At 48.4% G+C, this 24,191-nt stretch overlaps 1 protein-coding gene and 1 long non-coding RNA gene across 3 annotated transcripts in view; one reads left to right on the plus strand and one right to left on the minus strand.

Annotated features, from left to right (window-relative positions):
- The window catches only part of LOC140720173 (uncharacterized), a 914,213-nt gene that overhangs the window by 210,640 nt on the left and 679,382 nt on the right, over window positions 1–24,191 (minus strand). The gene's annotated exons all lie outside the window — the stretch shown is intronic.
- LOC140720177 (uncharacterized) overlaps window positions 18,035–24,191 on the plus strand; it is a 230,299-nt gene continuing 224,142 nt past the window's right edge. Inside the window, exons 1-2 of the mRNA XM_073035057.1 lie at window positions 18,035–18,059; window positions 20,140–21,763. Coding sequence (XP_072891158.1) covers window positions 20,867–21,763 — 897 coding nt within the window. The 5' untranslated portion in view covers window positions 18,035–18,059; window positions 20,140–20,866. The remainder of the gene's footprint in view (window positions 18,060–20,139; window positions 21,764–24,191) is intronic.

Here is a 24,191-nt window from a genome sequence, read left to right on the forward strand (position 1 = left end):
TATCTTCTCTGACTGAAGGCTCCCATCACTGACAGCTAAAGCCTCGGAATCTCCACTCGGACTCCATTCACTCTGACACTGACCGCTCCACTCGCACCTGCACAACTTTCAGTTCTTGCTGAGCAAACCCAAATGCTGACTGGCCGCTGCTCAAAGGTCCAACGGAAAAAAAACTGCTGCAAGGCTCTGCCTTTAATCTTCGACTGAAGACCATATGCCATAGAAACATAGAAAACCTACAGCACAATACAGGCTGTACCGAACATGCCCTTACCTCAGAAATTACCTAGGGTTACCCATAGCCCTCTATTTGTCTTCCAGCCTTCTATTTCTCTAACGTCAGCAAAGTTTCCTCAAGGGGAAATCTTGCCTGACAAATCTGTTGGCATTCTTGGAAGAAGCAACAAGCAGGATCGACAAAGGAGAATTGGTTTCCTCAAGTGAAACTCCTGCTGGAAAAGCAACCCGAATGAAGAAATAGATGTTGTATACTTGGATTTTCAGAAGGCCTTTGACAAGGTGCAACACACTAGGCTGCTGAATAAACCCACGGTGTTACAGTGGAGACTCTAGCATGGATTAAACAGTGGCTGTGGCATAAGGTGGGCGTTGGGAACGGACCCAAATGCAAGACACAGACACCGAAGTACTAGGGAGAGGACTAGGTGTATCAGGAAAGAAGTGGGGATGAAACGACACTGGACATGACACAGGCCCTCGACAAGACTAGGTGACAGGGCATGGGCTAGGACCAGAGTAGGAAGGTGAGACCTAGATGAGGAACTAAGAACTGGGAACTAGGAACCTGGACAAGGATTCCGAGCCAGAGACTGGACGGTTACCCGGAACCTGGGTCTTGACTCGGGCTCGGACTCCGGATCCAGACGAGGACTGGACGTGGCAAGATAACAGGACTGGGAACCTCCTCGGAGCCTTGAACATGGACTGGAAACCTCCTCGGAGACTTTGACCCGGACTGGACTTGACACTGAGCCTGAGACTTGGACTGGACTTGTACACGGAACGACAAACAATGACAGTCCACTCGAGTAGCGGCAAACAGTCTTCCTACTGAGCCTTGGACCCGAGCACAGGAACACAGAACACAGAGCCAGGACCCCTCCTTGGAGACAGGACGTAGGGCCGGGGCTTTACATAGAGTCAGGACCCCTGCTTGGGGACAGGATGTAGGGCCGAGGCTTTACACAGAGTCAGGACCCCTCCTTGGGGACAGGACGTAGGGCCGGGGCTTTACATAGAGTCAGGACCCCTCCTTGGAGACAGGACGTAGGGCCGGGGCTTTACATAGAATCAGGACCCCTCCTTGGGGACAGGACGTAGGGCCGGGGCTTTACATAGAGTCAGGACCCCTCCTTGGGGACAGGACGTAGGGCCGGGGCTTTACATAGAGTCAGGATCCCTCCTTGGGGACAGGACGTAGGGCCGGGACTCATACACGGACACTAAACACGGGGACACAAAGAGACAGTTCCAAGCTCCTAGATAGATAGTTTCTTCTGGTGGCGGGGCAAGGCTCCAGTCTCACTCCAGCGGTTAAACTTGACAGTGATAACAGGGGAGGACGCAGGTGAGGTTGCAGGCAAGGCTTCAGGCGTGGGTTGCTGATAGTAGGGGAAGGGAAGGGAACAGTCCAGCCTCAGGCCTGTCTTAACCAACGGAGGCAAGGAGAGGATACTGTCAAGACAAACCCCACAGAGGCAAGAACAGGATACTGACAAGATGAACCAGCAACCACACTTGAACCCAGGGCCACTTATATTCCAGCCCCAATTTGAGAATCAGGTGCCTGTGATTAAGCCCAACTGAAACAATGGACAGCCAGAAGACCCGGAGTCCAGAGTCCACGGACCGGACAGTGACAAGCTGAATGGTAGGAGGCAAAGACTGGGAATAAAGGGAGCCATCTCTGGTTGGCTGCCAGTTACTAGTGGTGTTCCTCAGGGCTCTGTGTTCGGACTGGTGATTTGTGTTATATTCCAATAGTTTGGAAGACGGAATTGCTGGCTTTGTTACAAGGTTTGCAGACGATATGAAGACATGAGGAGGGGCAGGTAGTTTTCGGTAGAGAGGGTACAGAAGGACTGAGACAGATTTAGAGAATGGGGAAAAAACAGCAGATGGAATGCAGTGCTGGGAAGTGTATGTTCATGCTTTTTGGTAGAAGAAATGAAAGTGTTAACTTCTTCGAAATGGACAGAAAATACCAAACAACTGAGGTGCAAAGGGACACGGGGAGTCCATGTTCAGGATTCCCTAACAGCTAATTTGCAGGTTGAGTCTGTGGTGCGGAAGGCAAATGTAACGTTAGCATTCATTTCCAGAGATCTACAATATATAAGCAAGGATGTAATTTGGGAAGTTGGTAATCACTGGTGAGGCCTCACTTGGAGTACAGGTTTGGGCCGCTTATCTTAGAAAGGATGTGCTGAAACTGGAGAAGGTTCAAAGTATGTTCACAAAAACAGATTCCAGGATTGAATGGATTGTCATATGAAGAGTGTTCAATGGGCCTGAGCCTGTATCAGCAGAGGAATCAGGGCTGATCTCATTGAAACTTATCAAACTGTGGAAGGGCTTGATAGAGTGGATGTGGAAAGGATGCTTCCTGTGGTGGAAGAGTCTACGACCAGGGAACAGAGCATCAGAATAGAGGGGTGTCCTTTCAGAACGGAGATGACAGAGAACGGACAGAGAGTGGTGAATCTGCGGAATTCCGTGCCACAGGCAGCTGTGGAGGCCAATTCAATATGTACATTTAGGGCAGAGGTGGATAGAATCTTGATTGATCCGGGAATGAAGGGATACGGGGACAAGACAGGAGATTGGAGCAGAGAGGAAATTTGGATCAGCCACGATAAAATGACAGAACAGACTCGATGGGGTAAACAGCCTCATTCTGGTCTTATATCTTATAGTCTGACGGTCTGTCCCCAGTGTGAACTCACTGATGTAGCTTCAAGTCAGATGACTAAGTGAATCCCTTCCCAAATCTGAGAAAACGAATGGTTTCTCCCCAGTATGAACTAACTGGTGTCTCTGTAGCTTGGATGACCGAGTGAATCCCTTCCCACATTCAGGGCAGGTGAATGGCCTCTCCCCAGTGTGGATTCGCTGGTGTGACAAAAGGGTGGATGAGTGAGCGAATCCCTTCCCACATTCAGGGCAGGTGAACGGCCTCTCCCCAGTGTGGATTCGCTGGTGTGACAAAAGGTTGGATGACTGAGTGAATCCCTTCCCACATTCAGAGCAGGTGAATGGCCTCTCCCCAGTGTGAACCAGATGGTGTCTCTGCAGGGTGGATGAGTGAGTGAATCCCCTCCCACACACAGAGCAGGTGAACGGCCTCTCCCCAATGTGAACTCGCAGATGTATTTTCAAGTCTGAAGACCCAGCAAACTCCTTCCCACAGTCTGAGCAGGTGAACGGCCTCTCCCCAGTGTGAACTCGCTGATGCACTTTCAAGCCAGATGATCGAGCGAACTCCTTTCCACAGTCTGAGCAGATGAACGGTTTCTCCCCAGTGTGAACTAACTGGTGCCTCAGTAGACGAAATGACAGAGTGAATCTTTTCCCACAGTCTGAGCAAATGAATGGTTTCTCCCCAGTGTGAAAGCACTGATGTGTGTTCAGTTCAGATGACCGAATGAATCGCTTCCCACAGTCCAAGCAGGTGAACGGCCTCTCCCCAGTATGAACTCGCTGATGTATTTTCATGTCAGATGACAGAGTGAATCTCTTCCCACATTCAGAGCAGCTGAACGGTTTCTCCCCAGTGTGAAATCGTTGATGTACGCTCAGCTGAGCTGCACGAGCGAACTCCTTCCCACAGTCTGAGCAAGTGAACGGTTTCTCCCCAGTGTGAACTCGCTGATGTTCCTTCAGTTGAGATGAACGTGTGAATCCTTTCTCACATACGGAGCAGGCAAACGGTTTCTCCCCAGTGTGAACCAGCCAGTGTGTCTGTAGTTTGGATGACTGAGTGAATCCCTTCCCACATTCAGAGCAGGTGAACGGTTTCTCCCCAGTGTGAACCAGCAAGTGTCTCTGTAGTTTGGATGAGTGCGTGAATCCTTTCCCACATTCAGAGCAGGTGAACGGACTCATCCCAGTATGAACTTGCTGGTGTACCTTCAGGTCAGATGACCGAGTGAATCCCTTCCCACATTCTGAGCAGCTGAACGGTTTCTCCCCAGTGTGAGTTTGCTGATGTTCCTGTAGTTGAGATGACCGAGTGAATCCCTTCCCACGTTCTGAGCAGATGAACGGTTTCTCCCCAGTGTGAACCAGCTGGTGTCTCAGTAGGTGAGATGACCGAGTGAATCGCTTCCCACAGTCTGAGCAGGTGAACGGCCTCTCCCCAGTGTGAACTCGCCCGTGTACCTTCAGTTGAGATGACGAAGTGAACTCCTTCCCACAGTCTGAGCAGGTGAACGGCATCTTCTCAGTGTGAACTGGTGACGTTTGTTCAGTTGAGATGACTAAATGAATCCGTTTCGCCATTCAGAGGTGGGGAAAGGCCATGGCACCGTGTGAACTTGCTGGTGTCTCCAGTGTGGTTGCTTGTGTCAGTGCCTTCCCACACTCTGAGAAACGTCTCCTCACTGGTGAATTTTTGGATATATCTTCAGCATCGATGACAGAATGAATTGCTTTCCGCAGTCAGAACAGGCGGAGCATCTCACTATGGTGTGAACTTGCTGATGTATCTTCAGGCTGAATGACTGAGTAGTTCCCCTCCCTCACACAGAGCAGGTGAATGGCCTCTCCCCAAGGTGAACTCACTGGCCTGTCTGTGGGTAGGGTGTGAGAAAATCCCTTCCCACACTGAGAGAAGGAAAATGATATCTCACTGCGATCAATCATCTGGCAATTCAGACAGTCAGACGTTTGAATCCCTTGTATAATCAATGCAGTTGAAGAACTGATCTCCAGTGAACAAATGCTGGTGTGTTCTCAGCACCCGGTTCCTGTGGATAACACGGAGTTACAATAGAAAACTTCATTTCAGACACAGATACAATTCCAACTGGAATGAGGTACATCTTTATCTCCGAGGATCAACAACAATGCAAAATACATCAATGGGTGAAGGAGAATATTTCAGGTGGGATTTTAGTCTGTGGTGAAAACACAGCCGGTCCAGCCTGCTCCGACATTTAATTAGATCATGGCAGATCTGGCCATGGACTCATCTCCATCGACCTGCCGTTTCGCCATAACCCTTAATTCCCCTACGATGTAAAAATCTATAAAACGTTGTCTCAAATACATTTACTGAGGTTGCCTCCACTGCTTCATTAGGCAGAGAAATCCACAGACTCACCACCCTCAGGGAAAAACAGTTCCTCCTCATCTCCATCCCACATCCCCCAATCTTGAGGCAATGTCCTCTCGTACCAGCCTCACCTACCAGTGGAAGCAACTTCCTTGCCTCTGGCTTATCTACCCCTTTCATAATTTTACATGTTTCTGTAAGATCTCCTGTCAATGTGAGCTCTGGCATCACAATTTTACCCAGATCAACTCAAGCTGGAGCAACTCAACCTGAGATATACCCCGGGCTACTGTGGGAAGCGAGGTAGGAGATTGCTGAGCCTCTGGCGATGACCTTTGTATTACCACTCAGGAAGGGAGATGTACCAGAGGATTGGAAGACATTGTTCCCTTGTTCAGGGAATGGAGTAGAGGGAACCCAGAAATTATAGACCAGTGAGTGGAGAGTGCCCCAGTGGCCATCTCCCTCAGTAATCGTTACCTTGCTTTGGATGCGGTTGAGGGGGGATGACCTGACAGAGGACGACCATGACGATCGGGTCTCTGGCACTGAGCCTGGTTCCGTGGTGTAGAAGGGAAAGAGGAAGATGAAGAATGCGGTAGTCACAGGATTCAATAGTGAGGGGAAGGGACAGGAGGCCTGACAGAGATACACGCGTGGTGTGTTGCCTCCCAGGTGCCAGGGTACGGGATCTCTCAGATCGGGTGCAGAGTATTCTGAAGGGAGAGGGTGACCAGCCAGAAGTGAGGGGAAGGGACAGGAGGCCTGACAGAGATACACGCGTGGTGTGTTCCCTCCCAGGTGCCAGGGTACGGGATCTCTCCGATCGGGTGCAGAGTATTCTGAAGGGAGAGGGTGACCAGCCAGAAGTGAGGGGAAGGGACAGGAGGCCTGACAGAGATACACGCGTGGTGTGTTGCCTCCCAGGTGCCAGGGTACGGGATCTCTCAGATCGGGTGCAGAGTATTCTGAAGGGAGAGGGTGACCAGCCAGAAGTGAGGGGAAGGGACAGGAGGCCTGACAGAGATACACGCGGGGTGTGTTGCCTCCCAGGTGCCAGGGTACGGGATCTCTCCGATCGGGTGCAGAGTATTCTGAAGGGAGAGGGTGACCAGCCAGAAGTCTCGGTACACGTTGGTTTAAATGACACAGGTAGACAAAGGGAGGAGGGCGTGAGGAGAGAATTCAGGGAGTTCTGTAGGAAGCTGAAAGGCAGGACCTCTAAGGTAGTAATCTCGGGATTGCTGCCTGTGCCATGTGCTAGCGAGAGCAAGAATAGCATGATCAGGGGTATTAATGTGAGGCTGAGAGACTGGTGTAGGGGGCAGGGCTTCAGATTCCTGGATCACTGGGGCTTCTTCTGGGGGAGGTATGACCTGTACAAAGAGGACGGGTTACACCTGAACCCGAAGGGGTCCAATATCCTAGCCGGCACATTTAATAGAGCTGTTAGGGAGGGTTTAAACTGATTTGGCGTGGGGTTGGGAATCGGAGTGATGGGGCTGAGGAAAAGGGAAACAGAAATAAATCGAAGATAGCGTACAACAGAGATTGTAGAAAGAATGGTCAGGAGATGAGGCTTAATCAAAGCCAGTGGCATGAGGAACAGGGCAATAGAGATGTGGGGCAGTTAAAACAGAAAGCAACAAATCCTGGGCTGAGAGTGTTATTTGAATGTACAGAGCATGAGGATTAAAATGAACGATCTTGAAATTCAGCTGCAGATTGGCAAATTGGACAATCTCTGAAACTTGGATAAAAGGTGGCTGCCATTGGGAGTTGAACGTCCAAGGATATACGGTGTATCAGAATGATAGGTTACTGGGCAGAGAGGGTGGTGTGGCTCTATAGATAAAAATAATATTAAATCATTGGAAAGAGATGACATAGGATTGTAAGGTGTAACCGTCTAACCATATAACAATTACAGCACGGAAACAGGCCATCTCGGCCCTTCTAGTCCATGCGGACGCTTACACTCACCTCGTCCCACTGACCCGCACTCAACCCATAACCCTCCATTCCTTTCCTGTCCATATACCTATCCAATTTTACTTTAAATGACAATACCAAACCTGCCTCTACCACTTCTACTGGAAGCTCATTTCACACAGCTACCACTCTCTGAGTAAAGAAATTCCCTCTCGTGTTACCCTTAAACTTTGGCCCCCTAACTCTCAACTCATGTCCTCTTGTTTGAATCTCCCCTACTCTCAATGGAAAAAGTCTATCCACGTCAACTCGATCTATCCCCCTCATTATTCTAAATACCTCTATCAAGTTCCCCCTCAACCTTCTACGCTCCAAAGAATAAAGACCTAACTAGTTCAGCATTTCCCTGTAACTTACGTGCTGAAACCCAGGTAACATTCTGGTAAATCTTCTCTGTACTCTCTATATTTTGTTGATATCTTTCCTAAAATTCGGTGACCAGAACTGTACACAATACTCCAAATTCAACCTCACCAATGCCTTGTACAGTTTTAACATTACATCCCAATTCCTGTACTCAATGCTCTGATTTATAAAGGCCAGCAGACCAAAAACTTTCCTCACCATCTTATCCACATGATAGGGTCATGAGTCTCTATGGGTTGAGTTAAATGGCAAGGGTAAAAAGACCCTAATGGCAGTTGTCCAAACAGCAGTCGGGATGTGGATTACAAATTACAGCAGGAGATAGAAAAGGCCTGTCAGAAAGGCAATGTCATGATAATCATTGGCGATTTTAACATGAAACTGAATTAGGAGGACCTCAAGAGAAAGAATTTGTAGAATGTCTAAGGGATGGCTTTTAAGAACAGCTGGTTGTTGAGCCCACTAGGGGATCGGCTGTGCTAGACTGGGTCATGTGCAATGATCTGGAGGTGATAAGACAGCTTAAGGTTAAGGAACCCTTAGGGAACAGTGATCACAATATGATCAAATTCACGTTGAAATTTGAGAGGGAAAAAATAAAATCCAATGTGTCAGTATTTCAGTGGAATAAAGGAAATTACAATGGATGAGAGGGGAACTGGCTGCAGTTGACTGAAAAGGGACATTTGCAGGAAGGACAGCAGAGCAGCAATGGGTGGCGTCTCTGCGAAAAATGAGGGAAATGCAAGACAGATATATTCCAAATAAGAAGAAACTTTCAAAGGGAAGAAGGACACTACTGTGGCTGACAAGTGAAGTCAGAGCCAAAGTAAAAGCAAAAGAGGACATACAAGGAAGCTCGAGCTAGTGGGAAGATAGAAGATAGGGAAGCTTTTAAAAACTTGCAGAAGAAAACAGAAGGTCATTCGGAAGGAAAAGATGAATTATGAGAGGAAGCTGGTGACTAATATCAAAGAAGATATGGAAAGCATTTTTTAAGTATATAAAGGGTAAAAGAAAGTCGAGGGTAGATATAGGACCAATACAAAATATCGCTGGAGTTACTGTAATGAGAGTTGCTGAGAAGTAAGAGGAACTGAATGCGTACCAAACATTCAAGAGTATCAGGGAAGTGAAGTTTGTGCAGTGAAAATTACGACTCAGAAGGTGCTCAGGAAGTTTAATGGTCTGAGGGTGGATAAATTTCCAGGACCTGATGGAATGCACCCTCGGGTTCTGATGAAAATAGCTGGAGAGATTGCGGAGGCATTAACAATGATCTTTCAAGAATCGATAAATTTTGGCATTATACCAGATGACTGGAAAATCGCAAATGTTACTCCGCTATTTAAGAAGGGTCAGGGGCAACAGAAAGGGAACTATAGACCCGTTAGCATGACATCAATGGCTGGCAGTTGATGGAATCGATTGTTAGAGATAAGATTATGGAGTATCTGGAGGCGTATGACAAGATCGGCCAAAGCCAGCATGGTTCCCTGAAAGGAAAATCCTGCCTGACAAACCGACTGCAATTCTTTGAGGAAATTACAAGCAGGGTAGACAAAGGAGATGCAGTAGACGTGGTGTACTTGGATGTTCAGAAGGCCTTTGACAATGTGCTGCACATGAGGCTGCTTAGCAAGATAAAAGCCCATGGTATGACAGGGAAGTTATTAAAGTGGGTGGAGCATTGGCTGGTCGGCAGAAAACAGAGAGTGGGAATAAAGGGATCCTATTCTGGCTGGCTTCCTGTTACCAGTGGAGTTCCACAGGGTTCAGAGTCGGGACTGCTGCTTTTTACGATACATGTCAATGATTTTGACTATGATATTAAAGGATTTATGGCTAAATTTGCTGATGGTACAAAGACAGGTGGAGGAGCGGGTGGTGTTGAGGAAACAGCGAGCCTGCAAAGAGACTTAGATAGTTTAGGGGAATAGCAAAGAAGGGGTAAATGAAATACAATGTTGGAGAGTGTGTGGTCATGCACTTCGGTAGAAGAAATAAATGGGCAGACTATCATTTAGATGGGGAGAGAATTCAAAATGCAGAGATGCAAAGAGATTTGGGAATCCTTGTGCTAGATACACTAAAGGTGAACCTCCAGGTTGAGCCGGTTGTGAATAAGGCGAATTTCTAGAGGTATAGAATATAAGAGCAGTGATGTGATGTTGTGGCTTTATAAGGCACTCGGGAGACCACACGGAGTATTGTGTACAGGATTGGGCTCCTCATTTTGGAAAGGATATATTGACATTGGTGATGGCTCAGAGAAGATTCACGAGAATGATTCCAGGTATGAAATGGTTACTGCGATGAAATCTTAAGTTTTATTCATTATGGACTGTGCCTTTAAGAATCATGCCTGTAAGAGAGAGAGAGACGTACAGCACAAGTAGAGGGAGAGGGAGGGAGGGAGGAGGGAGAGGGAGGGTGGGAGGAGGGAAGGGGGAGAGATAGGGGAGAGGGAGGGAGAGAGAGAAAGAACGAGAACACTACATGATGGACAGCTGCTGTTCAGCGCACCGGCATTTAAACAAGCGTAACTGTCTCTTTCGTGGGACACGCAGATGCACAAAGGCTGGTGGCGGAATTGCCACTGTATCGATCCATGACTATTAGTGCGTTTGAGGGCAACCCTGTGGAATCTACCGGTGTGTCTAATCCCTGCTTGGGTTGGTAGATTATCACTTGGAAATGGCGCTCTTAAGCTGGTCATGTGTGGCTAACTTAGAAGATTTGGGGGACATGGAGGAGGATTGACAACATCTGTTTACTTGGATTACACATCTCTCTCTCTCTCTCTCTCTCTCTCACTTCAATCCCGTGGACCGAATTGAATTTCCTTACCACACCATCGTAAGACTGTATCATTTACCACCTAAGCTTGAAGAAGTTCGGGGATTTATACATTTACACCTGTATAGGCATAACAGCATTAACTCTTGATTTACCTGGTTTGAGTTACTAAATGACATGGTTACTAATAAAACAGTGTTTTGTTAACAGCAAAACCAGACTCCAGGCGTTCCATTGCTGCTGAGACTTTTGTGTTCGTAACAGTTACCACATGAGGAACGTCCGGCAGCTCTTGAGCTGTATTCCCTGGAGTTCAGGAGAATGAGGGAGTTCTCACAGAAACACTCTGAACATTAAAAGGCCTGAACTGATTAGATATGGAAAAGTTATTTCCCGTGGTAGGGGAGTCTAGGACAAGAGGGCACGACTTCAGGATTGAAGGACGACCTTTCGGAACTGAGATGCGGAGAAATTACTTTAGTCTGAGGGTTGTAATTCTGTGGAATTTGTTGCCATGAGTGGCTGTGGAGGCCAAGTCATTGGGTGTATTTAAGGCAGAGATAGATAGTTTCTTGATTAGCCAGGGCATCTAAGGGTATTGGGTGAAAGCAGGGGAATGCGGATGACTGGAAGAATTGGATCAGCCCATGATTGAGTGGCGGTGCAGTCTTAATGAGCCAAATGGCCTACTTCTGCTCCTGTATGTTATGGAGTCTTGCTTCAGTGGTGGGCAAGTGGTTGGAGAAGATCCTGGGAGGCAGGACTTCAGACAATCGGAGAGACATAATCTGATCAGGGATAGTCAGCATGGCTTTGTTAAGGGCAGGTCATGCCTTACGAACCGGATTGAATTCTTTGAAGATGCAACAAAGCACAGTGATGAAGGTGGAGCATTGGATGTCGTGGGCGTGGCTTTCAGTAAGGTTCCTCAAGCAAAGCTCATTGAGAAATTCATGAGGCAAGGATCCAAGGTGACCTTGCTTTGTGGATCCAGAATTGGCTTGCCCACAGAAGCCAAAGGGTGCATGTAGATGCTGTATGAAGGACGGTGACCAGTGCTATTCAGCAGGGATCTTTTCTGGGACCCCTCCTCTTTGTAATTTTTACAAATGACCTTGATGAGGAAGTAGTGTTTAAGATGATGAGAGTCATGATCATGTGGAGAGTCAGAGGCTTTTTCCCAGGTCGGAAATGGTTGCCACAAGAGGACACAGGTTTCATGTGCTGGGGAGTAGGTACAGACGAGATGTCAGTCGTAAGTCTTTTACTCAGAGAGTGGTGAGTGTGTGGAATGGGCTGCTGGCAACGGTGGTGGCGGCAGATATGATAGTGTCTTTGAAGAGACTTTTGGATAGGTACATGGAGCTTAGTAAAATAGAGGGCTAAGTGGGCCGAAGGCCTTTTTCGTGCTGTAGGTTTCCTATGTTTCTAGAAGGGTGGGTTTGTAAGTTTGTCGACACAAATGTTGGGGTTGTTGTGGATAGTCTGGAGGTTACAGCCGGACATCAAGAGGATGCAGAACTGGGCTGAGAAGTGACAGATGGAGTTCAACCCAGTGGTTCCTTTCAGTGGGTCACATTTGAAGACAGAATACAACATTAATGTTAGGACTCTTGGCAGGGTGGAGGATCAGCGAGATCTTGGGGTCCGTGTCAACCGTGCACACAAAGCTGCTGGGCAGGTTGACAGTGTTGTTAAGAAGGCCTTCATCAACAATGGGACCGAGTTCAAATGCCCTGAGTTAACTTTACAGATATAAGGCATTAGTTAGACCTGACTTTCGGGACTGTGTTCAGTTCTGGTCCCCTCAATACAGGAAGGACATGGATACTATAGACAGAGGGCAGAGGAGATTCACAGATATAAGGCCTTAGTTAGACCTCACTTTTGGTACTGTGTTCAGTTCTGGTCCCTCAATACAGGAAGGACGTGGATACTGCAGACAGAGGGCAGAGGAGATTTAAAGATATAAGGCCTTAGTTAGACCTGACTTTTGGTACTGTGTTCAGTTCTGGTCCCCTTAATACAGGAAGGACGTGGATACTATAGACAGAGGGCAGAGGAGATTTACAGATATAAGGCCTTAGTTAGATCTCACTTTTGGTACTGTGTTCAGTTCTGGTCCCTCAATACAGGAAGGATGTGGATACTATAGACAGAGGGCAGAGGAGATTTACAGATATAAGATCTTAGTTAGACCTCACTTTTGGTACTGTGTTCAGTTCTGGTCCCATCAATACAGGAAGGACGTGGATACTATAGACAGAGGGCAGAGGAGATTTACAGATGTAAGGCCTTAGTTAGACCTCACTTTTGGTACTGTGTTCAGTTCTGGCCCCCTCAATACAGGAAGGATGTGGATACTATAGACAGAGGGCAGAGGAGATTTACAAGGATGTTGTATGGATTGGAGAGCATGCCTCATAAGAATAGGTTGAGTTAACTTCGGAGCAAAGGAAGATAAGAGGTGACCTGATAGAGGTGAATAAGATGATGAGGGGCATTGATCGTGAGGATAGCAAGAGGCTTTTTCCCAAGAGTGAAATGGCTAACATGAGGGGGTATAGTTTTAAGGTGCTTGGAAGTAGGTACAAGGGTGATGTCAGAGGTATGTTTTTCACACAGAGAGGTGGATACAATAGAACCATTTCAGAGACTTTTAGATAGGTACATGGAGCTTAGAAAATAGAGGGCTATGTGGTAGGGAAATTATAGGCAGTTTTTCAAATAGGTTACACATTCGGTGCAACAATGTGGGCCGAAGGGCCTGTAATTACACTGTGGATTTCTGTCTCTATATGAACTCCTCATCTTCTAACAAGGCACGGATCAGTTATCCTGGCTGACCATCAAATTCTCTGACTGTATTCCTGTCTGTATGAGGATGTTTCTGCATTCAATCAACCTATGACTTGGCTCAATTTGTCTCTATCCTTTGGGATTATTTCAAGTTCTGGCCATGCTCCACAACACTACAAAGAGCAATTGTCACAACATATAGAATCCCGGAGATTTTCTATTTACTCGGATCCCCACCCCAGCTGATTGACAGTGATGAATCCATTAATGTCAATGCCAGCAATCTTGAATGGGAGGGCAGCAGTTATTCTCATTGGAGTGTGGCAGTTTTGTGATGTGAAAGCCACAAGTCACTTGTCCTGGAGGACAAAGGAGTTATTTACCCAGCGGGAACTAAATCTGACGGAAGGATTTTTTTTTGCCATACAGCACAAATTGACAATTTAATTTATTGGAAGGTAAGACTTTTCATCCAAGATTAACTAGGAAATATCTTTTTGTTCCGAGTTATTAATCCTTGCATGTATACAGCTGGACCTCGGCAGTGTTTGAGAGAGACATTCGCTCACATTTCCTCCCGACTGTACCGGGACAACGCTGGCAGAGTCACGCATGGCTGCCTCTTTACCCAAAAGGCCGCACGAGCGAGAAAGCTGTCTGTCAGCCACCGAACAATCTAGCGATGCGCATGCGCCGCAGAGATGGCGGCGGCTCCAGCGCTCCTCAGCTGAAAGCTCCCCGGGGCCCGGGTACGGATCGTGGGGCTGAGGAAGAGGGAACCGACCGGGGCTGTCCTGGGATGCAGGACCAGTGCGGCAGGAGCTCACAGTAATAACCCTTCAAACGTGTTTCAGACGCCGGAGATTAATTCCCTCCCGGAGACCCCTCCTACCTGCTGCCTGTCCTTGTGAGCCGCTCCTCTACTGAGCGCATGCGCGATAGGTCGGAAACGCTTCAGACCTCTGCGCATGCGCATTTGAGCAAATAAGAGACAATCTGCAGATGCGGAAATCCAAAGCGACACCCGGGAAATGCTGGAGGAAAATCCGAGGGGCCGGCAGCAACTATGGAGAGGAGAGAACAGTCGGCGTTTCAAACCGAGACCCTTCTCAGTACTGGGAGGGAAGGGAGAGATTAAGAATCTGGGGTAAAGTGAGGTGATAGGGTAAACAGGGAGACGGGGAGGAGTGAAGAGCTGAGTGGTTGATTGGTGAGAGTGATAAAGGGGTGGAGAATTATAATTATTAAATACTATTAATCCCGAGTGGGGAATTCTTTCGTTACAGCACCGACATTTAAAAACATACTTAGCACTGTGCAGACTTTACTAAAAATAAAGATTAACAATATACACAATAATTATATATTAAATAATAACGCAGAGACTATTGAAGTACGATGTGTGTTCTCCTGTTGCAGAAAATGAACGGTTGTATTCTGATTGCATTTGGCAGGAAAGAGTTTCTGTAACAATCCTTGTGACAGCGGAGCTCTGGATTACTGTGTATCAGGAGTGGACAATCCCATGTGCTGGAGCTTTTGGAAAGCATCTGTTGGATAAGTCACCGGCGCCCAATGGGATGTACCCCAGGACACTGTGGGAAGTGAGGGAGGAGATTGTTGAGCCTCTGGCGATGATCCTTGCATCATCAATGAGGACGGGAGAGGTTTCAGACGATTGGAGGGATGCAGATGCTGTTCCCTTTTTCAAGAAAGAGAGTAGAGAGAGCCCAGGAATGTCACAGGTTACAGCGGGACATTGATCGGATGCAAAACTGGGCAGATGGAGTTCAACCCAGATAAGTGTGAGGTAGTTCATCTGGTGGGTCAAATATGATAGCAGAACGTAGTATTAATGGTGAGACTCTAGGCAGTGTGGAGGATCAGAGGGATCTTAGGGTCCGGGTCCACAGGACACTCAAAGCTGCTACGCAGGTTGAATTTGTGATTCAGAAGGCATGCGGTGCATGAGTTTAAGAGCTGAGAGGTAATGTTGCAGCTATATATGACCCTGGTCAGACCTCACTCTGATTACTCTGCTCATTTCTGGTCGCCTCACTACAGGAAGGACGCGGAAACCATAGAAAGGGTGCAGAGGAGATTTACAAGGATGCTGCCTGGATTGGGGGAGCATGCCTTCTGAGAATCGGTTGAGTGAACCCGGCTTTTCACGATGGAGGATGGGAGGTGACCTGATGGAGGTGTACAAGATAATGAGAGGCATTGATCATGTGGGTAGTCAGAGGAGGATGGGAGGTGACCTGATGGAGGTGTACAAGATAATGAGAGGCATTGATCATGTGGATAGTCAGAGGCTTTTCCCCAGGGCTGAACTGGCGAGCACGAGTGGAGATATTTTGCAGGTGCTTGGAAGTAGATACAGAGGAGATGTCAGGGGCCTGTGTTTTTTACGCAGAGTGTGGTGAGTGCGTGGAACGGGCTGCCGGCGACCGTGGTGGAGCGGGGAACGGTAGGGTCTTTTCAGAGACTCCTGGACAGGTACATGGAGCTGTGGGCAAGCCGAGGCAGTTCTACGATAAGGACATGTTGGGTTCAGCTTTGTGGGCCGGAGGGCCTGTGTTGTGCTGCAGATTTTCTTTGTTTCCGGGTTCTATCATCCACCTGTTGCAGTGAGCTCACTCCCACCGGAATGATGCTGGTGGCATTGTGAGAATCATAATTTTAGATCGCTCTAGTCCCTTCAGTGCAATCCATCCGCGTCTTCTGAGCAAGAGATTGCAAAGAATGGGTGTAGACAAATCCACTCTCTCCTGGATCACTGCCTTCATGGCTGATAGAGCCCAGTTTGTACCGCTGGGTGGTTCTCTGCCTGAGGTGGAGGTGAGTGTCACTGGAGCCCCACCAGGGACTGTCCTGTCTCCATTTCTGTTCACACTGTACATCTCAGACTTTCAGTACAACTCTGAGTCTGGCCACTTGCAGAAGTTCTCTGATGACTCTGCAGAGATGGGCAGGAGTCGGGGTACAGAGGACTGGTGGGCAGGGTTGTGGAATAGTGAGGGAGTAATCACTTGCTCCTGAATGTGGCCGAAACCAGGGAAATGGTGATTGATTTTAGGAGGAAGAGGACATTGACGAGTCCTGTATACATTCTGGGAGAAGAGGTCACTGTGGTGGAGGAGTACAATTAGTTGGGTGTTCACCTCGGCAATAGATATGACTGGAAAAGCAACAGAAAGGTTGTTTTCAAGAAGGGGATGAGTAGACTCTATCTTCTATGAAGCCGAGATGCTTGAATGTGTGAGGCGGTTTGGTGCAGATTGTTTACCAGTCTGTTGTAGCGAGTGCGGTCTTCTTTGCTGCTTTCTGTTGGGGGAGCAGCATCGGTGCAAAAAGACAAAATAAACTCATCAGAAAACATGGATCCATCCTTGGACAGAACCCGGACTCTTTCGAGTTAGTGGTGGGCAGGGGGTCACTGAACAAACTGTTAGTGATTATGGACAATCTGTCATATCCTCTCCATGACCTAACCGACAGGCAGCAGAGTCCCCATCCCTCTTTCCAACATCCCCGCTGTCTCAAGCATAGTTAGATAGATAGATAGATAGATACTTTATTCATCCCCAAGGGGAAATTCAATGTTCCTCCAGTATGATATCACATAACACAAGACAGACCAAGACTAACTGACCAAAAAACCACATAATTATAACATACAGTTACAACAGTGCAAAGCAATACCATAATTTGATAAGAGCAGACCATGGGCACGGTAAAAAAAAAGTCTCAAAGTCCCAGATAGCCCATCATCTCACGCAGATGGCAGAAGGAAGAAACCTCCAACGTGGCAAAACTTCCCGATGCAGCCTCTGGAAGCACCCGAGCACAGCCAACTGTGAGTCCGTCCGAAAACTTCCGACAACTTCGTGCCTCCGACCAGCCCTCCGACACCGAGCACCGAGCACCATCTCTGCCGAGTGCTTCAACCCCGGCTCCGGCCACCAAGCAACAGGCAAAGCCGAGGATTCGGGGCCTTCCTCTCTGGAGATCTCTCCGATCGCTCAGTAGCAGCGTCAGCAGCACAGGCATGTCAGAAGTTTCGCCAGATGTTCCTCCGTGCTTCACACATCCGTCTCAATCAAATCAGGATTGTGCACGGCCCCTACTTACAGATAACGGATATTCCTTACTGGAGTGGCCGCTGCGCCCTGCGTCGTCGCGCCGCCATCTTGAATGTTACACAGATTACACAGTTACACAGATTGTTTCTTACCAAATGCAAGAGTTCATCTTTCTGCGATAGGTGAACACACATCTTAGTTCAATAATCCCTGCATTATTATTTTATTCAATATTATTCCACATTGGTACAGTATTACTGTATATATTATTATTGTCTACTTTCTTTTTAGTAAAGTCTGCACACTGCTAAGTGTGTTTTTAAATGTTGCTGCTGTAACGGAATGAATTTCCCACTCAGGATCAATAAAATATTATTATTCTCCAGCCGTTTATCTTTCTCACTTATTAACTTCTCAGCTCTTAACTCTCCCCGTCTCCCGGTTTACCCTATCACCTCATCTCCCCCCACATTCTTACTCCCTCCCTTCCTTTCCAGTCCTGAAGAAGGGTGTGGGTCTGAAACGCCGACTGTTCTCTCCTCTCCATTGTTGCTTTCTGTCCCCCTGAGTTCCTCCAGCATTTTGTGGGTGTTGCTTTGGATTTCCGCGACTGCAGATTTTTTTATCCAGTTTTATCCAATGCGCATGCGTGGGCGGCACAGCCAATCGTGAACATTGCGCATGCGCTCAGCAGACGAGAGGCTCTCGGGGATCGGACGCAGGTAGGAGCGGGGCCGCGGGTGGGACCTTAATCACCGGCGTCTGAACCGCGATTAAAGGAAAATTACTATGAGCTCCGTCCACACTGCTCCCGCACCTCAGGACAGTCCCAGTCCTTTCCGTCTCTCTCAGCCCCACGATTTACCCGAGCCACGGGGAGTTTGCGGCGCCGCCATTTCTCCGGCGCATGCGCATCGCTGTTTCCTTGGATGGCGGATAGACAGGTTTCTCCTCCGTGGTTTCTTCTGGGTAAGGAGGCAGCCATGGTTGACGCGCCAGCGTTGTCCCCATAGAGAATGTCCCTAACGCAGCGACCTCCAGCCATGTAAATCCGAGGATCAGTACGTCGGAACAAAATGTAGTGTCCAGTTACTCTCGGATGAAGTCTACCTCCCAGTCAGTGAAAATGTCAATTAGTACTGTATAGCATAAAAAAATCTGCCGGTCAGCTTTAGTTCTTTCTAAGTAAATAACGATATGAAACACCTTTGTCCTCGATGACAGGTGACTTGTAGCTTTCACATCACAAAAGTGCCACACTCCAATGAGAATAACTACTGCCTACCCCTTCATAGTCATTAGCATTGCCATCGATGGGTTCATCACTCAATCAGCTGGGGGGGAGGGAATCCCAGTAATTAGAAAATCTCAAGGATCAGACATGTAGTAACAAGTTCACTTTGTCGTGTTGTGGAACATGACCTGAACTTGAAATATACCAAAGGACAGAGACAGATTGAGCCAAGTCACAGGTTGGTTGAAGGCAGAAATAGCCCATTCTCATACAGACAGGAATACAGTCAGAGATTTTGTTGGTCAGTCAGGATGCCTGATCCGTGCCTTGTTAGAAGATGGGGAGTTCACATATAATCACAGAAACATAAGTCTGCAATTCATTACAGGCCCTTCGGACAACATCATGCCGACCATATAACCTACTCTAGAATCTGCCTAGAGTTTCACTACCAAATAGCCCTCTATTATTCCCAGCTCCACGTACCTACCTAACAGTGTCTGAAAAGACCCTTATTGTATCCACCTCTACCACCGTCGCTGGCAGTACCTGCCACTCTCTGTGTGAAAAACATACCTCTGGTAGCCCCCTTGTACCTACTTCCAAGCACCTTAAAACTATGCCCCCTCATGTTGGCTCGTTCAGCCCTGGGAAGAAACCTCTGGCTATCCACTTGATCAATGCCTCTCATCATCTTATACAACTCTCTCAGGTCACCTCTCATCTTCCATCACTCCAAAGTTTACTCAACCTACTCTTGTAAGGCATGCTGTCCAATCCAAGCAACATCCTTGTCAATCTCCTCTGCACCCTATTTAGAGTATTTTTTCCTGTAGTGAGGTGATCAGAATTGAACACAGTGCTAAAAGTAGGGCCTAACGAAGGCCTTTTATATCTGTAGTAGTACCTCACCGCTTTGAAGGCCTTCTTAAAAACATTGTCCAGCTGCGTAGCAGCTCTGCATGAACTATTGACACAGATCCCAAGATATCGCTGATCCTCCAAACTGCCAAGAGTCCTATCATTAATATTGTATTCTGTCTTCAAATTGGACCTACCGAAATGAACCACCAGGTTGATCTCCATCTGCTTCCCACAGTCACCTGTGGTATATCTCAACTTGAGATGAACTGGGTGATATTCTGATGCCAGAGCTCACATTGAGAGAAGATCTTACAGAAACATGTAAAGTTATGATTCAGATAGAATTAAGATAGAGGCAGGAAAGTTGTTTCCACTGGTAGGTGAGGGTAGAACTAGAGGACATCACTTTAACATTCGGGGCATTTGGGATGGAGATGAAGAACTGTTTTCCCCCGAGAGTTGGGAATCTATAGATTTCTCTGCCCAATGACGCAGTGGAGGCTACCTCAGTAAATGCATTTGAGATGAGGTTGGATAGATGTTTGCAAAGTAGGGGAATGAAGGGCGATGGGGAAAAGGCAGGTTGGTGGAGACAGGCCAGATGATGTTCTCCTACTCCTTTTTCTTATGTTCTCACCACAGACTAAAATCTCACCTGAAAAACTGTCCTTCACCTATTGATGTCCTTTCAAATATTTGTACAGGTTTGAAACGGCAGAACACTTGTGCATGGGCTGTCTCTTTCCGGATATACAAGGATTGGCCAAATATTTCCTTTGCAAGACCGACACATCTGTTGTCAATCCTTGGAGATGAAGAATTATCTCATCCCAGCTGGAAATGTGTTTTGTGTCTGAAATGAAGTTTTCTGTTGTAACTCAGTGAAATCCACTGGAACCGGGGAGCTGAGAACACACAAGCATTTGTTCACTGGAGATCAGTTCTTCAACTGCATTGATTGTACAAGGGATTCTAACGTCTGACTTTCTGAATTGCCAGATGATTGATCGCAGTGAGATATCATTCTCCTTCTCTCAGTGTGGGAAGAGATTCACTCACAGCCTACCCACAGACACGCCAGTGAGTTCACAGTGGGGAGAGGCCGTTCACCTGCTCTGTATGAGGGAGGGGAACTACTCAGTCATCCAGTCTGAAGATACATCAGCAAGTTCACACCACAGTGAGATGCTCCACCTGTTCTGACAGCGGGAAGTAATTCATTCTTCCGTCGGTGCTAAATATACATCTGAAAATTCCCCAGTGAGAGGATGGTAACCTGTTTACATGGTGGGAAGGCATTCACACACTCAACCATGCCACAGTGACACCAACGAGTTCGCACCGGGGAGAGGCCAATCACCTGCTCCGTATGGGAAAGGATTCACTCAATCATCTCAACTGAATGAACACCAGTGAGTTCACACTGAAAAGATGCCGTTCACCTGCTTAGACTGTGGGAAGGGATTCACTCGTTCATCCACACTACAGAGACACCAGCGAGTCCACACTGGGGAGAGGCCATTCACTTGCTCTGAATGTGGGAAGGGATTCACTGACTCATCCAAACTTGTGAGGCACTACCGAGTTCACACTGGGGAGAGGCCGTTCACTTGCTCTGAATGTGAGAAAGGATTTGCTCGGTCATCTCAACTGACTGAACATCAGCGAGTTCACACTGGGGAGAAACCGTTCAGCTGCTTTCAATGTGGCAAGGGGTTCACTCAGTCATCTCATCTGAAAGTACATCAGCGAATTCACACTGGGGAGAAACCGTTCAGCTGCTCTGAATGTGGGAAGGGATTCACTGATTCATACTCCCTTGTGAAGCACAGCCGAATTCACACTGGGGAGAAGCCATTCACATGCTGTGAATGTGGGAAGGGATTCACTGACTCATCCCACCTTGTGAAGCACAGCCGAATTCACACTGGGGAGAAGCCATTCACGTGCTCTGAATGTGGGAAGGGATTCACTCAGTCATCTCATCTGAATGTACACCAACAAATTCACACTGGGGAGAAACCGTTCAGCTGCTCTGAATGTGGGAAGGGATTCGCTGATTCATACTCCCTTGTGAAGCACAGCCGAATTCACACTGGGGAGAAGCCATTTACATGCTGTGAATGTGGGAAGGGATTCACTGACTCATCACACCTTGTGAAGCACAGCCGAATTCACACTGGGGAGAAGCCATTCACATGCTCTGAATGTGGGAAGGGATTCACTGCATCGTCCAACCTGGTGAGGCACTGCCGAATTCACACTGGGGAGAAACCGTTCACCTGCTCAGATTGTGGAAAGGGATTCACTCGGTCATCAGGCTTGAAAGTTCATCAGCGAGTTCACACTGGGCGATGCCAGTCACCTGTTCTGATTGTGGGAATGAATTCACTCAGACATCTCAACTGACTGAACATCAACTGCTCAGACGGGAACGAATTCACTCAGACATTACTGAGCGAACATCAGTGAGTTCACACTGGGCGATGCCAGTCACCTGTTCTGATTGTGGGAATGAATTCACTCAGACATCTCAACTGACTGAACATCAACTGCTCAGACGGGAACGAATTCACTCAGACATCACTGAGCGAACATCAGTGAGTTCACACTGGGCAATGCCAGTCACCTGTTCTGATTACGGGAAGGAATTCACTCAGACATCACTGAGCGAACATCAGTGAGTTCACACTGTATAGAAGCTGTTCATCTGCTCTGACTGTGGGAATTAATGCATACATTCATCTCGGCTAACGACACACCAGACTGTTTTCAGCAGTGAGAGGACATAGACCTGATCAGACTGTGGGATGGCATTCACACACTGATCCACACTGCAGAGACAGTGGTGGGTTCACACTGTGGGGAGGGTGGTCACCTGCTCAGACTGTGGGAAGGGATTCACACACTGATCCACACTGCAGAGACAGTGGTGGGTTCACACTGTGGGGAGGGTGGTCACCTGCTCAGACTGTGGGACGGCATTCACACACTGATCCACACTGCAGAGACAGTGGTGGGTTCACACTGTGGGGAGGGTGGTCACCTGCTCAGACTGTGGGAAGGGATTCACACACTGATCCACACTGCAGAGACAGTGGTGGGTTCACACTGTGGGGAGGGTGGTCACCTGCTCAGACTGTGGGAAGGCATTCACACACTGATCCACGCTGCAGAGACAGTGGTGGGTTCACACTGTGGGGAGGGTGGTCACCTGCTCAGACTGTGGGACGGCATTCACACACTGATCCACACTGCAGAGACAGTGGTGGGTTCACACTGTGGGGAGGGTGGTCACCTGCTCAGACTGTGGGAAGGCATTCACACACTGATCCACACTGCAGAGACAGTGGTGGGTTCACACTGTGGTGAGGGTGGTCACCTGCTCAGACTGTGGGAAGGCATTCACACACTGATCCACACTGCAGAGACAGTGGTGGGTTCACACTGTGGTGAGGGTGGTCACCTGCTCAGACTGTGGGAAGGGATTCACACACTGATCCACACTGCAGAGACAGTGGTGGGTTCACACTGTGGGGAGGGTGGTCACCTGCTCAGACTGTGGGACGGCATTCACACACTGATCCACACTGCAGAGACAGTGGTGGGTTCACACTGTGGGGAGGGTGGTCACCTGCTCAGACTGTGGGAAGGGATTCACACACTGATCCACACTGCAGAGACAGTGGTGGGTTCACACTGTGGGGAGGTTGGTCAACTGCTCAGACTGTGGGAAGGGATTCACACACTGATCCACACTGCAGAGACAGTGGTGGGTTCACACTGTGGGGAGGGTGGTCACCTGCTCAGACTGTGGGAAGGCATTCACACACTGAACCACACTGCAGAGACAGTGGTGGGTTCACACTGTGGGGAGGGTCGTCACCTGCTCAGACTGTGGAAAGGCATTCACACACTGATCCACATTGCAGAGACAGTGGTGGGTTCACACTGTGGGGAGGTTGGTCAACTGCTCAGACTGTGGGAAGGGATTCACACACTGATCCACACTGCAGAGACAGTGGTGGGTTCACACTGTGGGGAGGGTGGTCACCTGCTCAGACTGTGGGAAGTCATTCACACACTGATCCACACTGCAGAGACAGTGGTGGGTTCACACTGTGGGGAGGGTGGTCACCTGCTCAGACTGTGGGAAGTCATTCACACACTGATCCACACTGCAGAGACAGTGGTGGGTTCACACTGTGGGGAGGGTGGTCACCTGCTCAGACTGTGGGAAGGCATTCACACACTGATCCACACTGCAGAGACAGTGGTGGGTTCACACTGTGGGGAGGGTGGTCACCTGCTCAGACTGTGGGAAGGCATTCACACACTGATCCACACTGCAGAGACGGTGGTGGGTTCACACTGTGGGGAGGGTGGTCACCTGCTCAGACTGTGGGAAGGCATTCACACACTGATCCACACTGCAGAGACGGTGGTGGGTTCACATTGTGGGGAGGGTGGTCACCTGCTCAGACTGTGGGAAGGCATTCACACACTGATCCACACTGCAGAGACGGTGGTGGGTTCACACTGTGGGGAGGGTGGTCACCGGCTCAGACTGTGGGAAGGGATTCACACACTGATCCACACTGCAGAGACGGTGGTGGGTTCACACTGTGGGGAGGGTGGTCACCTGCTCAGACTGTGGGATGGCATTCACACCTGATCCACACTGCAGAGACAGTGGTGGGTTCACACTGTGGGGAGGGTGGTCACCGGCTCAGACTGTGGGATGGCATTCACACAC

Source organism: Hemitrygon akajei, unplaced genomic scaffold (assembly GCF_048418815.1).
Source record: "Hemitrygon akajei unplaced genomic scaffold, sHemAka1.3 Scf000037, whole genome shotgun sequence".
In the NCBI taxonomy this organism is placed as follows: domain Eukaryota; kingdom Metazoa; phylum Chordata; class Chondrichthyes; order Myliobatiformes; family Dasyatidae; genus Hemitrygon; species Hemitrygon akajei.